Source organism: Coregonus clupeaformis, chromosome 20 (genome assembly GCF_020615455.1).
Source record: "Coregonus clupeaformis isolate EN_2021a chromosome 20, ASM2061545v1, whole genome shotgun sequence".
Lineage (NCBI taxonomy): Eukaryota > Metazoa > Chordata > Actinopteri > Salmoniformes > Salmonidae > Coregonus > Coregonus clupeaformis.
The window spans coordinates 15,259,554-15,272,781 of NC_059211.1; the positions used below are offsets into that span (position 1 = coordinate 15,259,554).

Below are 13,228 nucleotides of genomic sequence, written 5' to 3' on the forward strand. Positions count from 1 at the left end.
GTCATACTGACACCATGGAAAGGAGCCCAGCTATCAAGAAACGAAAGGGTACACAGGTCTATAAATCACAATCAACATCCAGTTTCCCTCAATAACAGCGCTACAACGGCTCACAAGCACACAGCATTCATCCCTCAGATACACACTTGTTCACCTTATAAAGACCTAGCAATTCAATTTGTTTCAATTCTAAGGATTGTCTTATTAGACATATTGCTGAATAGTCTACGTTGATCTCAAACACCTTCTCTAAAACCACTAGATGTGCATATATCTTTTCTTAGACCAAACCAAGAAGCCCCAGCCTCATAAACAACACTAACAACAGTAACCACAACTTCTAGAGAGAGAGCGGCGATCAAGCGTGGAAAAAAACATCGGACATTTGGGTGACCACCAAAGACGAGTCGCCCTTTAAAAAAATCCTGAGGAGGTTTGTACCAATTGCACCACGCAGGGGCCATCAGAACCACAACTCCCATGATCCAATGGGCTGTGTGGAGCAGAGAGATGAAAGATGGGGAGGGAAGGGAGGTTCAGACCAAACGTTGCCCTTGCTCTTTGAGGGGGAGAACTTTCGGAGAAAAACTTGGCCCATTCATTACTTCACCTGGCCTTTTCAAGTGGCGTTAGTGGCGGCGGCGGCTAGCTAGCTAGCTTCAGAGGCCCGCTGGGCTGGTCCCTCTTCAATAGGGTAGCATAGACCGAGCAATAGGGGAGGCTGGATGGTCTGGAAGGGGCAGGAGGCTCAGACTTGGGCTGGAGTCACAGGTTGAATTGTGGGCTAATGGCCAGGTTCATCTTCAAAGGTTTTCTGCTGTAACAGTAAGAGGCTGTGTGTCCCTGTTCAGTGTACAGGCAGCTATTGTAGACTAAAGTCTTCTTCATGTGCTAGGGATTGGGGTAGTGTGCTCAGGGAGCCCTGGGTGCATGTGATTCAAGAAGAGATAAAGAGATTCATGGAGGTATGCGTAAAGTGAGATAGAGAAGAGGGAAAGCGGTAGAGAGAGAATGAAGAGGACAAAGTGGGTATAGGGGAGAGACTGGGAGACAAAACATCTGGACAGAGAGAGATTGCATGTGTGTGTGTGTGTGTGTGTGTGTGTGAATGTGTCTGTGTGCTCGTGTGTGTGAGTGCAACTGTGTGTACTTGCTTGTGTGTTTACTTGCTTGTGTGTCTGGGTGAAGGGGCCTGAAGTCTGAGAGTGAGTAATGAACACTTGAAAAGGTTCTGTCAGGTGGAATCAGAGCCGGGCCATACTCAGCACTTTCCCCCATTCGGAGGCGTTATTACACATAGAGGGGCCGCTTCTCTCCATCCCTCTCTCTCTCTCTCTCTCTCTCCATCCCTCTCTCTCGCTCTCTCCTTCCTCCTCTGACAAATTGACAGGCCTGCTGGCTGGTGGGCAGGCGATTCTGTATCGAGCATCCGCCCCCTCCTCGTCGTCCTCCGCCTCCTCCTCTTTCTCTGCTGTCCATCCGTCTCCCTTTCTACCGAGGCCTCTTCTCTGGTGAGCATCAATCAGGCCCAAGCTACCCCCACTTTGCCCCGACTCAGGGGTGTGCAAGTGGGCATGCACAGCAGCCAGACAGGCTATAACGGAGCGGGTCCTTTACCCGAGTGGACAGGCAGGGCAGGTTCAACCATGAATATAGACGGCCTTATCAATGCCAGGGACAACAACGTGTAGTGTAATGTAGAGTCATGTCTGCTACACGTTGCTACAATGCCTTCTCTGATAGGTGGAGACCTATCAGGAAGCGGTGTAGGTAATGGTCATAGCCAATGGAAGGCGATTATGCTTCCGAACTTTAACCTATCAAATATGTGGATTGAGTAAGTCTTCTCGACATGTTTCATTGATGAAATAACTTCTTCCTTGAACAGTCAGTTGAGACATACAGCTCAGCGCATTGCTAACCCCCTTCACACACTCCCTCTGACACTTGGCTATTGAAGCCCAGTGAGACGACCATGTGAGTGAAGTGTTCCTGTGACCTGACGTGGGTTACCTGGGAAATGGGTGGCATGTCGTTCCACGGGATACACTTTTCCGAGCCGCGGCTAATTATAACACTGTCCACCGTGGTGAGGGGCCCACACACACACACACACACACACACCCCAGACAAGACTTCAGCAGCTGTTGACGTGTCACACCTGTCCCAATGTCAACGAGTGTTTCAACACACACACACGCCTCGGTAACCACAAACAAACCAAAAACAAACCAACTGGACATCAACAAGAGCCAAAATCCACCGTCAACAACATCGCAATGCTCAATAGTATGACAAAGGCAAAAGGAAATTACACATGGAAAAAAGATGGAGATGGAAGTTGGGATGACGATGAAATCTGAATCCAGAGCAACCGGGAGAATGGGAACAGGCAGACATGCGTAACGCGGACATACACGTGTCGGCTTGTAATGTTCCAACTCAGGGTGTAGATAAACAAGGACATGGGCACCAAGACACACGTTCACGCAAATGTATGCAGACGTACACACGCACACACACATATGCAAACACACACACGTGCACTTACACACTCACGTGTATGCAAACACACACAGTCCACAATGCACACCCCGGATGGTGGTGGTGGGGGGGGGGTTTAGGTACTTCACAATTCGCTCTGAATACGTAGACAATATGTTCTGAATTTGTTGACAGACAATTAAGATATAAATGGGTGGAGTTGCTTGAATGGTGCACTGTCAAGATTCCAATGGACATGAGCCACATGCTACAGTACAGATACAGTGCAGGTATAAGGCCTAAGGTGTACCACAAGGATCTGTTTCAGTCCCACTCTTTTTTATCACAATCACACACAGTGAGGCAGAGGTGGCGGGGGGAGGGGAGGTGGGGGCAACCCGGACAATACAAAACACCAACCACAAAACTCGATACCACAACCAACTACAGTACCTCCTGATTTGGAGGGGAGGGAGGGGTGAGGGTTAGGGGACTGGGGGGTGGGGGGGCAACAGAGGACGGGAGGTGAAATTGGAAACAGTAATGCATCTTTACCTTGTCTTGAGATGAACGAACTAGCTAGCGAGCCACGCAGTTTATATCCAGCTTTGAGAGACAAAAGGAAAGGGGGGAAAGAAACAGGGGGACAACAAAACAAAAACAAAAAAAGAGGCAAGGTGAATATAGTGTAGCGTTAGGAGAGAAAATGGAGCATTACCTCATCAATTAAGTATGCATGTCAGTCCTGTTCCCATGAGGGAATGCGGGCCGGGGTCACGTTACACACACACACGCACACATACAAATCATACACACCCATTCACAAAAGCATATACACACACAAATACAAAAGAATACGCTAACACACACAAAAGCATACATACACACACTGTACGCAAACATACTCACACACTGTACGCAAACATACTCACACAGCCTGTTTAACTCATGCCTAAGACATGCACTCATCGACACCATGTTCTATTTCTATCCTCTAGGAACATGAAACAGAAACACTCTCACAGACAGGCACGCCATAGAAACACACACACACACACACACACACACACACACACACACACACACACACACACACACACACACACACACACACCCAACAAGTCCTCTTATTCTAAAGATGGGCCTCTGAGCAACTCCACCCTATAATTCCCATACCACAAATACACCCCCCACCACTCCCTTCATGGTTCTCAATGTGTTAGTAATAGTATTAATGCCATTGTTAATACCATGAATGTGAACCATAAAATGAAGGGGGAAAAGCCCATGGCTCTATGGTGCTATCAAATGACCCATAAAGTAAAAGTATCCTAAAATGATGAGCTTGCACTTAGGCGCAAGAACACTATGAACTTTTGAGAGTAAGGCCGCAAAACGGCGAATTGCCCATTGCTTTGTAAAAAAAAGTACATAAATGCCAAAAGTGGTTCTGAAAAATTATTATGTGGGCTCTCGCTTTAGGTAAGAATGAATCCATTGTTACCAACACGTGAGGGTGAGACAAACTCAGACAGACAGGGAAGAGACAGGGAAGAGACAGGGAAGAGACAGGGAAGAGACAGGGAAGAGACAGGGAAGAGACAGGACACAATTCTCCCCCTCACTGTTTAGACATACACAATCCTGCATTCTCACTCTTGACACACAAACACACACCTCTCACTCCACTTCCTCCCCAAACATACTACATGTCTCTAGCTTAAAAGCAGAGAAGAAGAGCTATGTACAGTCGGAGTAGTAAGAGTAGGCAGGGTATCAGGGTAAGGATGTGTTACAGGGGTGTTCGCATTAAGGCCAGGTCGGTTGGCAGCTTACAGCAGTACGTACCTGGTTCCACTTCATGCCAACTGCTGGCCTGGCTGCCGCTGCCCGGGGAGCGCCCCTGGCCTGGATAGTAGGACTCCTCTCCTGGACTGTCCACCTCATCCTCCATACACTTGATCCTCTTGGCCGAGCTGGTGGGAACACAGACAGAGACACACACACAGGGACAAAGGTGAACGCCTGCTAGCAAGGTCTCAGTGCTATTCAGAGGCCATACATTCTTTAGTGTTTGGCCTCAATAGGAGTTTAATGACGATATGTCTGTTTAAATATCTTTACTCATAAATCATACATTCAATTATGATCTAAATGTGTTGACAAGAAGTATATTGTAACGGGTGTTTTTATAGATACACTGTGTGTGTGTATGTGTACGTTTAAAAGTTCATCTCTTTGTGTCTGGTGCCCATGCATGTGGATCGACTTTCATGCTCTGCATCGGCCAGAATAGGGTGTGTGTGTGAGTGTGTGTGTGTGTGTACATGGGGGTACCATCTGATTAATGCAGCCCTCCCCAGAGAGAGGCAGGCCAGATGAATGGTAATCCTCTTTAACAGTGGCAACTCTGGCCAAGGATCAAGGGCCTGGGACTGACACACATGGCTGGCCTGATTCTACCAGGGTGTGTGTGTGTGGGGGGGGGGTTCTGTATATGTTTGTGTTTGATGTGTATACAGTTAGTATGTAGCCTATGCATGTTGGTTAAGGGGGGTGTGTGTTTTCTGTCTGTCTATGTATGCATCCGTGTGTCTGCGCACGTGTATGTGTACACGTGTGTGTGTGTGTGTTGGGCTCCTACTCGCGGTCACCTGTCCCACACTGGTCTCTCCTCAGTGAAACACTGAAGCTCTTCACACTGTATCACTCCACACATGGACTGTGGTTTGGTGCTAGTGCTGGTGTGTGTGTGTGTGTGTGTGTGTGTATAAATATATATATATATCTGTCTCTTTTAGCAAGGTGGGCTACCAGACCACTGTTAGGCTGCTTCCCAAATGGCACTCTATTCCCATTATAGTGCACAACTATTTGACCAGGGCTCCCAAAATTAGTGCACCATAAAGGGAATATGGTGCGAATTGGGAAGCACCCCTAAACCAGTGAGTTATTTCCCTTGCCGTTGGTTCTGACATTTATTTGTGAATGTGATGTCTGCTGGCGTGTTTCCCTCGTAATCACATAATTAGGGGCGGGGCATGTACACACACACTGCCTCCTTGTTCAGCCGTGTTTGCTTTGGCAGGGAGAAGGCTGGACGGAGAGAGGGGCCGCTGGTTCATGTGGGCTTGGATATGTGGAGACACACACACAAGCACCAATTTGTGCGTGCGTACACATACTCTTGCACACACACGTGCATCCAAACACACACACACAGCACCTGTGCATACACATATGCAAACACATGTGCATTTAACATGCGCAAGTTTAACCAATGCACAGAGAGCGTGTGTGTGTGTGTGTATGCGAGACCGTACAGTGCAACACTTTACATTAGAAAGGATTCGGGGCCATATGTTGCCTTCATTATACGAGTATGGTACAGGAGATGGTAGGTTGGAGGTTGAGCCCAGTTCAGTGAGCAGCGCCTCGCAGCGCTGTGTGTGAAGCTGCTCTTTCAGACCTAGCTCGGTGCGTGGGCTGTCTCCTGAGTAATGGGCAGAGTCAGAATGTGTGTGTGTGTTTGAGAGAAACACACATAAATGCTCTCCTAAACACACACATTAGTATGAATGCACAAATGTGCATATGCGCAAATACACACCGTGGGGTAAGGGTCTTACTCTGGGAATGAGCAAGTGTGTGTGTGTGTGCATGCTTGTCTGTGTGCGTGCGTGTGTGTGCGTGCTTGTTTGTGTGTGTGGCCCTCCCATTCTGTGTGTGTGTGGTGTGTCTCTGTGTGTGTGTGGTTACCTGCTAGAGGAGGTGCTGGGTAGGGGTCGCCTCATAGCTCCGGGGCTCATGCTGTAGTAGGAGGAGCTGTCCAAGTCCGCCAGCGAGAAGTTAGGACCCGTCCCTGCTGCGATGGGGGCTAGAGAGTGAGGAGAGAGGGCGAGAGACGGAGGAGGGAGAGACAGAGAGAGAGAGATGGAGACTATTAGTTGTGTTACATTTCAAAAAAAGTTTTTTTACACCACATACTTCAGTGTGCACCTCTCAATCGTCTAAAGTGGTTTCCTCTCCCTGTCTTCTTGTCATCTCCTTCATCTGCACTGATCCCAAACCCACAGGATAATCCTAAGCAACATGGAGGACTATTGGGAATGTACTTCCACCTGTACAGTGCTGATGAGAGGAGACAAGAGGAAAGGAAGCCAAGGAAGCCACTTTAGACTATTGAGACGCGGCCGGTACCTTGTTGCACCAAAGTGTCACACTTAAAAGGTTTCCCTTCCCGCTGCCTGCTCACTCACTCTCGTGTGTGTGTGTGTGTGTCTGTGTGTCTGTGTGTGTGGGTGTGTAGGTCACCGTGGGACTAGCTGGCGTGCTATCGAGCGCCTTTTGTCAGCCAGTCCATAAAGGCAGGCTTTGGTGCCTCTTTATATTCATGGTGACAGGGACCACTATTTTTGATGAGGACAGCGCAAACGTGAGGCGGAGGGGATGAGGGAGGAGGAGGGTTGCCGCTGCATACCAAACAGAGGAGAGGAAGAGAGGAGGAGGAGACTGCTGTGACAGACACGGTAATGGTGTTCCTAATTAACATTGGAAGAGGACACTGCTACAGGGGCGAGAGAGAGAGAGAGAGGGAGGGAGAGGGGGATGGAGAGGGGGAGGGATGGAGAGAAAGGGAGAGAGGGAGGGATGGATGGATGGATGGATGGAGAAAGCTGGAGAGAGAGGGACAGGGGAGAGAGGGAGGAGAGAGTGCAATAGTGCATGTGTCATCACAACGCAGCATCCACCAACCATCTCTACCAATAACCTGCACAAAAAATTAGAAAATACTGTCCCGCATAGTCAAGTCATTCCATAACCCACCCCTCACCCTCCAAAAAAATGCCACCATAACTTCCAAAATTCCATCCCCTCTTCATCTTCCCTCCTTTCCTAATCCAAAGTGGCTTGGCGGGTTTATTTACGAGGCGGGCAGTAAAGTGGCGGGTACATTTGCATGGCTAAAAGTGGGGGCCGCAGAAGTAATTTGTGAGAGAGCTAACCTGGGCACCGGGCTGCAGTAACTCAGCCTATAGCTCTGGTCTGGAGAGGAAGAAAGAGAGGGATGGAAGGAGGGGGGGGTGTAGGGATGGAGGAAAGGAAGGGGGTAGAGAGAGGGATAAAGAGAGCGAAGGAGGGATGGAAAGACAGAAAGGGATTGTGGGAAAGAGAGAGGGATAGAGAAAGAAAGGTATACAGAGAGAATGAACCTGGCCCTAAAGCGAGGGCCCTTCCTTCGGAATCAGTGGGATAGGGGGATGAGAAAGAGAGGGAGGAAGAATGACCAGCACTGCAGTCTGTCTGACTGGAATGGAAATCAATCATAAAGGTAATCCGCAGTCTCTACCTCTTAAGGGCTTTATCAAGTGCTTTTTGCCTCCTGGAGGATTCCAAATTAAACCTGTAGCTATCAGGCCCGCATTGATCTCTCTCTCCCTCCCTCCTTCCCCTCTCTCGCTCCCTCTCTCTGACGGAGCCTTCCTCTCTCTCTCTCTTCTCTCTTCCTCTCTCTCTCCTTTCTCTCGTTCTCTGACGGAACCCTTCTCCCTTTCTCCCTCACTCCCAATCTGTCAGACTACCTTTGTTGTACCTTGCCGGTGCAGAAAGAAAGTGCATTAGCGAAATGTTTCAATCGGCTCAATCTACTTATTAGCCACTTTAGTGCAAAGGAATGCGTCTCAGACGGTAGGTGTGTGTGTGAGAGGGAGAGAGAAAGGCAAGGCACACACTAGTGCCGCGATAAGGTGGTGCTACTGTACATTGGCCCATCTGTTAGCTAGCCTCTCTCTTCATCCCTCTCTCTCTCTTCAGTGTGGTCCACTACCAAAGAGGCTAGCATTTCCTCCCCACGCCCCCCTCACCTCCCCGGTCTTCCCCCTCTCTAACCCCTCCTAAACCCCCCAGTCCAGCCAGACACTGGGGATCTAAACCTCCACAAAAGCTGTCTTTAGAAAAAAGAGAAGAGGGAGAAAGGAGGGGAAAAAACGCTCTCCTTTGTTCGAGCGGATTTTCAAATTGAAGCATTTGACAACAAAGGCAGCAATCAACTTCAAACCCGGACATCCGTCCAGCAACTAGAGAGCGAGAGAGAGCCCCCTAGCCTCTCCTCCTCCCTCCCTCCCTCCCTCGCTCCCTCTCTCCATCCCTCCTTCTCTCCTTTTCATCGCTTTATTGACGGAGAGCGAATGGTGGGATGATGGGATGAGCGAACGGCTACAGAGGGAGGAGATGCGAGGGAAGAGGAGGAGATAGAGAGAGAGAGAGAGAGCGGCCCTGACAGGTTTTTCTGCTTGGTCAGCGCCGCAGTGTTTTCTCTCTGTTGCTGCCCTGCAGACCTGCTCCTGGACTTAACACACACACACACTCCTGGTGGGGCTTCTCACACCCACACACACACACGCGCGCACACACACACAAACACACACACACACACACACAGATAGTGAATTACTGCTGTACTGCTGGTACTGGGAACTGCATATTATATATAATAATGTATATTTTGTATGTATAAAGTGCCTTCAGAAAGTATTCATACCCCATTACTTATTCCACATTTTGTTGTGTTACAGCCTGAATTCAAAATATATATATATTTTTTAAGAATCTCACCAATCTACACAGAATACCCCATAATGACAAAGTGAAAATATGTTTTTAGGAAAAAATATGTAAATTATTGAAAATGAAATACAGAAATATCTCACTTACATACAGTGGGGAAAAAAGTATTTAGTCAGCCACCAATTATGCAAGTTCTCCCACTTAAAAAGGCCTGTAATTTTCATCATAGGTACACGTCAACTATGACAGACAAATTGAGAAAAATATCCTGCTGTGCCAGACGTGTCCCCCTGCTTAAGCCAGTACATGTCCAGGCCCATCTGAAGTTTGCTAGAGTGCATTTGGATGATCCAGAAGAGGATTGGGAGAATGTCATATGGTCAGATGAAACCAAAATATAACTTTTTGGTAAAAACTCAACTCGTCGTGTTTGGAGGACAAAGAATGCTGAGTTGCATCCAAAGAACACCATACCTACTGTGAAGCATGGGGGTGGAAACATCATGCTTTGGGGCTGTTTTTCTGCAAAGGGACCAGGACGACTGATCCGTGTAAAGGAAAGAATGAATGGGGCCATGTATCGTGAGATTTTGAGTGAAAACCTCCTTCCATCAGCAAGGGCATTGAAGATGAAACGTGGCTGGGTCTTTCAGCATGACAATGATCCCAAACACACCGCCCGGGCAACGAAGGAGTGGCTTCGTAAGAAGCATTTCAAGGTCCTGGAGTGGCCTAGCCAGTCTCCAGATCTCAACCCCATAGAACATCTTTGGAGGGAGTTGAAAGTCTGTGTTGCCCAGCGACAGCCCCAAAACATCACTGCTCTAGAGGAGATCTGCATGGAGGAATGGGCCAAAATACCAGCAACAGTGTGTGAAAACCTTGTGAAGACTTACAGAAAACGTTTGACCTGTGTCATTGCCAACAAAGGGTATATAACAAAGTATTGAGAAACTTTTGTTATTGACCAAATACTTATTTTCCACCATAATTTGCAAATAAATTCATTAAAAATCCTACAATGTGATTTTCTGGATTTGTTTTCTCAATTTGTCTGTCATAGTTGACGTGTACCTATGATGAAAATTACAGGCCTCTCTCATCTTTTTAAGTGGGAGAACTTGCACAATTGGTGGCTGACTAAATACTTTTTTTCCCTACTGTAAGAATTGACACCCCTGAGTCAATACATGTTAGAATCACCTTTGCAGCGATTACAGCTGTGAATCTTTCTGGGTAAGTCTCTAAGAGCTTTGCACACCTGTATTGTACAATATTAGCAAATTTTTCTTTTAAAAATTCTTCAAGCTCTGTCAAGTTGGTTGTTGATCATTGCTCGACTGCCATTTTCAAGTCTTGCCATAGATCTTCAAACTGATTTAAGTCAAAACTGTAACTAGGCCACTCAGGAACATTTAATGTTGTCTTGGTAAGCAACTCCAGTGTATATTTGGCCTTGTGTTTTAGGTTATTGTCCTGCTGAAAGGTGAATTTGTCTCCCAGTGTCTGTTGGAAATCAGACTGAACCAGGTTTTCCTCTAGGATTTTGCCTGTGCTTAGCTCTATTCAGTTTATTTTTATCCTAAAAAACCTCCCTAGTCCTTGCCAATGACAAGCATACCCATAACATGATGCAGCCACCACCATGCTTGAAAATATGAGTGGTACTTTATGATGTGTTGTGTTGGATTTTCCCCAAACGTAACGTTTTGTATTCAGAACATAAAGTTAATTTCTTTGCCACATTTTTTACAGTTTTACTTTAGTGCCTTATTGCAAACAGGAAGCATGTTTTGTAATATTTGTATTCTGTGCAGGCTTCCTTCTTTTCACTCTGTCATTTAAGTTAGTATTGTGGTGTAACTACAATGTTGTTGATCCATTCTCAGTTTTCTCCTATCACAGCCTTTAACCTCTGTAACTGTTTTAAGTCACCATTGGCCTCACGGTGAAATCCCTGAGCAGTTTCCTTCCTCTCCGGCAACTGAGCTAGGAAGGACACCTATATCTTTGTATTGATACACCATCCAAAGTGTAATTAATAACTGCACCATGCTCAAAGGGATATTCAATGTTTGCTTTTTTTAAAAACCCATCTGCCAATGAGTGCCCTTTGTGAGGCATTGGAAAACTTCCCTGGTCTTTGTGGTTGAATCTGTGTTTGAAATTCACTGCTTGACTGAGGGACCTTACAGATAATTGTATGTGTGGGGTACAGAGATGAGGTAGTCATTCCAAAATCATGTTAAACACTATTATTGCACAGAGAGTCTTATTATGTGAATTGTTAAGCACATTTTTATTCCTGAACTTATTTATGCTTGCCATAACAAAGGGGTTGAATACTTATTGACTGAAGACATTTCACCTTTCATTTTTTATTAATTTGTAAACATTTCTAAAAACATCATTCCACTTTGACATTATCGGGTATTGTTTGTAGGCCAGTGAATACTTTCTGAAGGCACTGTATATTTTAACACCTGTATTGAGTGCTGCTACTGTGGCACAGCCACCAAATCCATAACGGCTGCACTGCTTAACCCTATACACCACTCTGCAAGTGCCAGTACTGCCAGTGGCTGTGTGTGGCGCCCAGATGGCACTGCCCACTGGCACAGGAGCTGGTCGGGGCATGGTGATGGTGTTGGCAAGGCTGGCACACCGTGTGGTGGATGAAGGGTGTGATGTGTGTGTCTGTGTGTGTGTGTGTGCATTGAGTATCCCCGGTGGTGGTGCCAGAGGGCAGACAGGGTGGCTGAGGGCGGAGGGGGGATGGATAGAAGGATGGCAGGATGGAGGAAAGGCCTCGCCAGCCCTCCTCTCCTCCATTATTCATTAATTTGCTCACCCTGTTCTTCCCAGTCATCTGGTCTCGGGGTTTCCATGCCAGGGCCCCGGTGTGTGTGTGTGTGTGTGTGTGTGTGTGTGTGTGTGTGTATGGGAGGGATCCCAGGTGGGCATGCCCCTTGAAATGGGTGCTGTGTGCCACTCTAATGCTAGCACGGTGCCAACTTTTTAGATAGAGTGTGTGTGAGTGTACGCGTGTGTGTATTCATGTGCTTGAGAATACGTGTGTGTGTGTGTGTCTATGGTAGGCTACTAGCAGATGATCTGGAGGTGGGCACTATTGGCCGAGGTGTGTATTGCCCTGGTGTCTATGTGGTGCCTCCTGGCACTGTCTCTACAGGGTGCCCTGGTCAAACTGGCACTGGGCTACAGAGAGCAAGCCATGAACGTGTGGCATGTCTAGAAGGACCAGTGAACTAGCATAGAGGAGCACTGTCTCCACTGTCTCAGACGAGATGGACAGAATGTAGGAGACAGAGACAGGTAAGGGAGGAGAGAGAGAAAAAGGGAGGCATGGAAAGGAAAGGGCGGTACCCAATCACCCACCCGGTACTGAACAGACCAATTACAATTACGCCCAAGTCCCATCTACCAAAAGGAAAAAAAACGATGTAGCTATAACCGCTAACTTTATGAAGACTTTCATTTCGCTCTCCCTCCCTCCCCCTCGTTTTTTTGTGTGGTGCTTTAATAGGATATTGATCGACAGAAGCAGATTCGATTGGGCCCTGCCACTGAATTGTGTAATGGGTGCACAAAGCCAAGGTCACACTGCCGGGGGAGGGGGGGGGGCCTGTCGCCCCATTCAATACCATGAACGACCTCTCATCTTCTGCACTGTGCACTGTGCACAAGTCGCCCCACCCCCCTGCCTGGTTCCAATCTCTCATACGTGCATGTGTGCGCACACACACACAGGGAGACACAAACATCCACACACACACACACACACAGGGAGACACAAACATCCACACACACAGGGAGACAAACATCCACGCACACACACACAGGGAGACACAAACATCCACGCACATACACACAGGGAGACACAAACATCCACACACACACACACACACAGGGAGACACAAACATCCACACATACACACTAGCTCGGAGCATCCTAATGTCGACCTTACGTGCACCTCCACACTGGGATTACGCTAAAGCGCATCAGCTTTTTGATGCCAACTGTTCCACAAAAAGTGAAAACACACACACTCGCTCAGGAAGTGTGTGTGTCCACCAAAGTCATGGCCGTGCATACAATCCAGCACTCTATCTGCGCCATCTAAAACAATCTCCTTAGAGAGACCCCTCCACCCCCACC

General features: G+C 47.5%; 1 protein-coding gene across 7 annotated transcripts in view; it reads right to left on the reverse strand.

Moving 5' to 3' along the window:
* The window catches only part of LOC121533720 (nuclear factor 1 A-type-like), a 179,025-nt gene that overhangs the window by 33,219 nt on the left and 132,578 nt on the right, over positions 1–13,228 (reverse strand). For 6 of the 7 annotated variants that reach the window (XM_045205332.1, XM_045205331.1, XM_045205333.1 and 3 more), the window contains exons 5-7: positions 6,244–6,361; positions 4,333–4,460; positions 3,040–3,090 (exon numbers count right to left, since the gene is read on the reverse strand). In XM_045205332.1, the coding sequence (XP_045061267.1) occupies positions 3,040–3,090; positions 4,333–4,460; positions 6,244–6,361 (297 nt within the window). The remainder of the gene's footprint in view (positions 1–3,039; positions 3,091–4,332; positions 4,461–6,243; positions 6,362–13,228) is intronic. The other variant, XM_045205337.1, reaches the window with a different exon arrangement.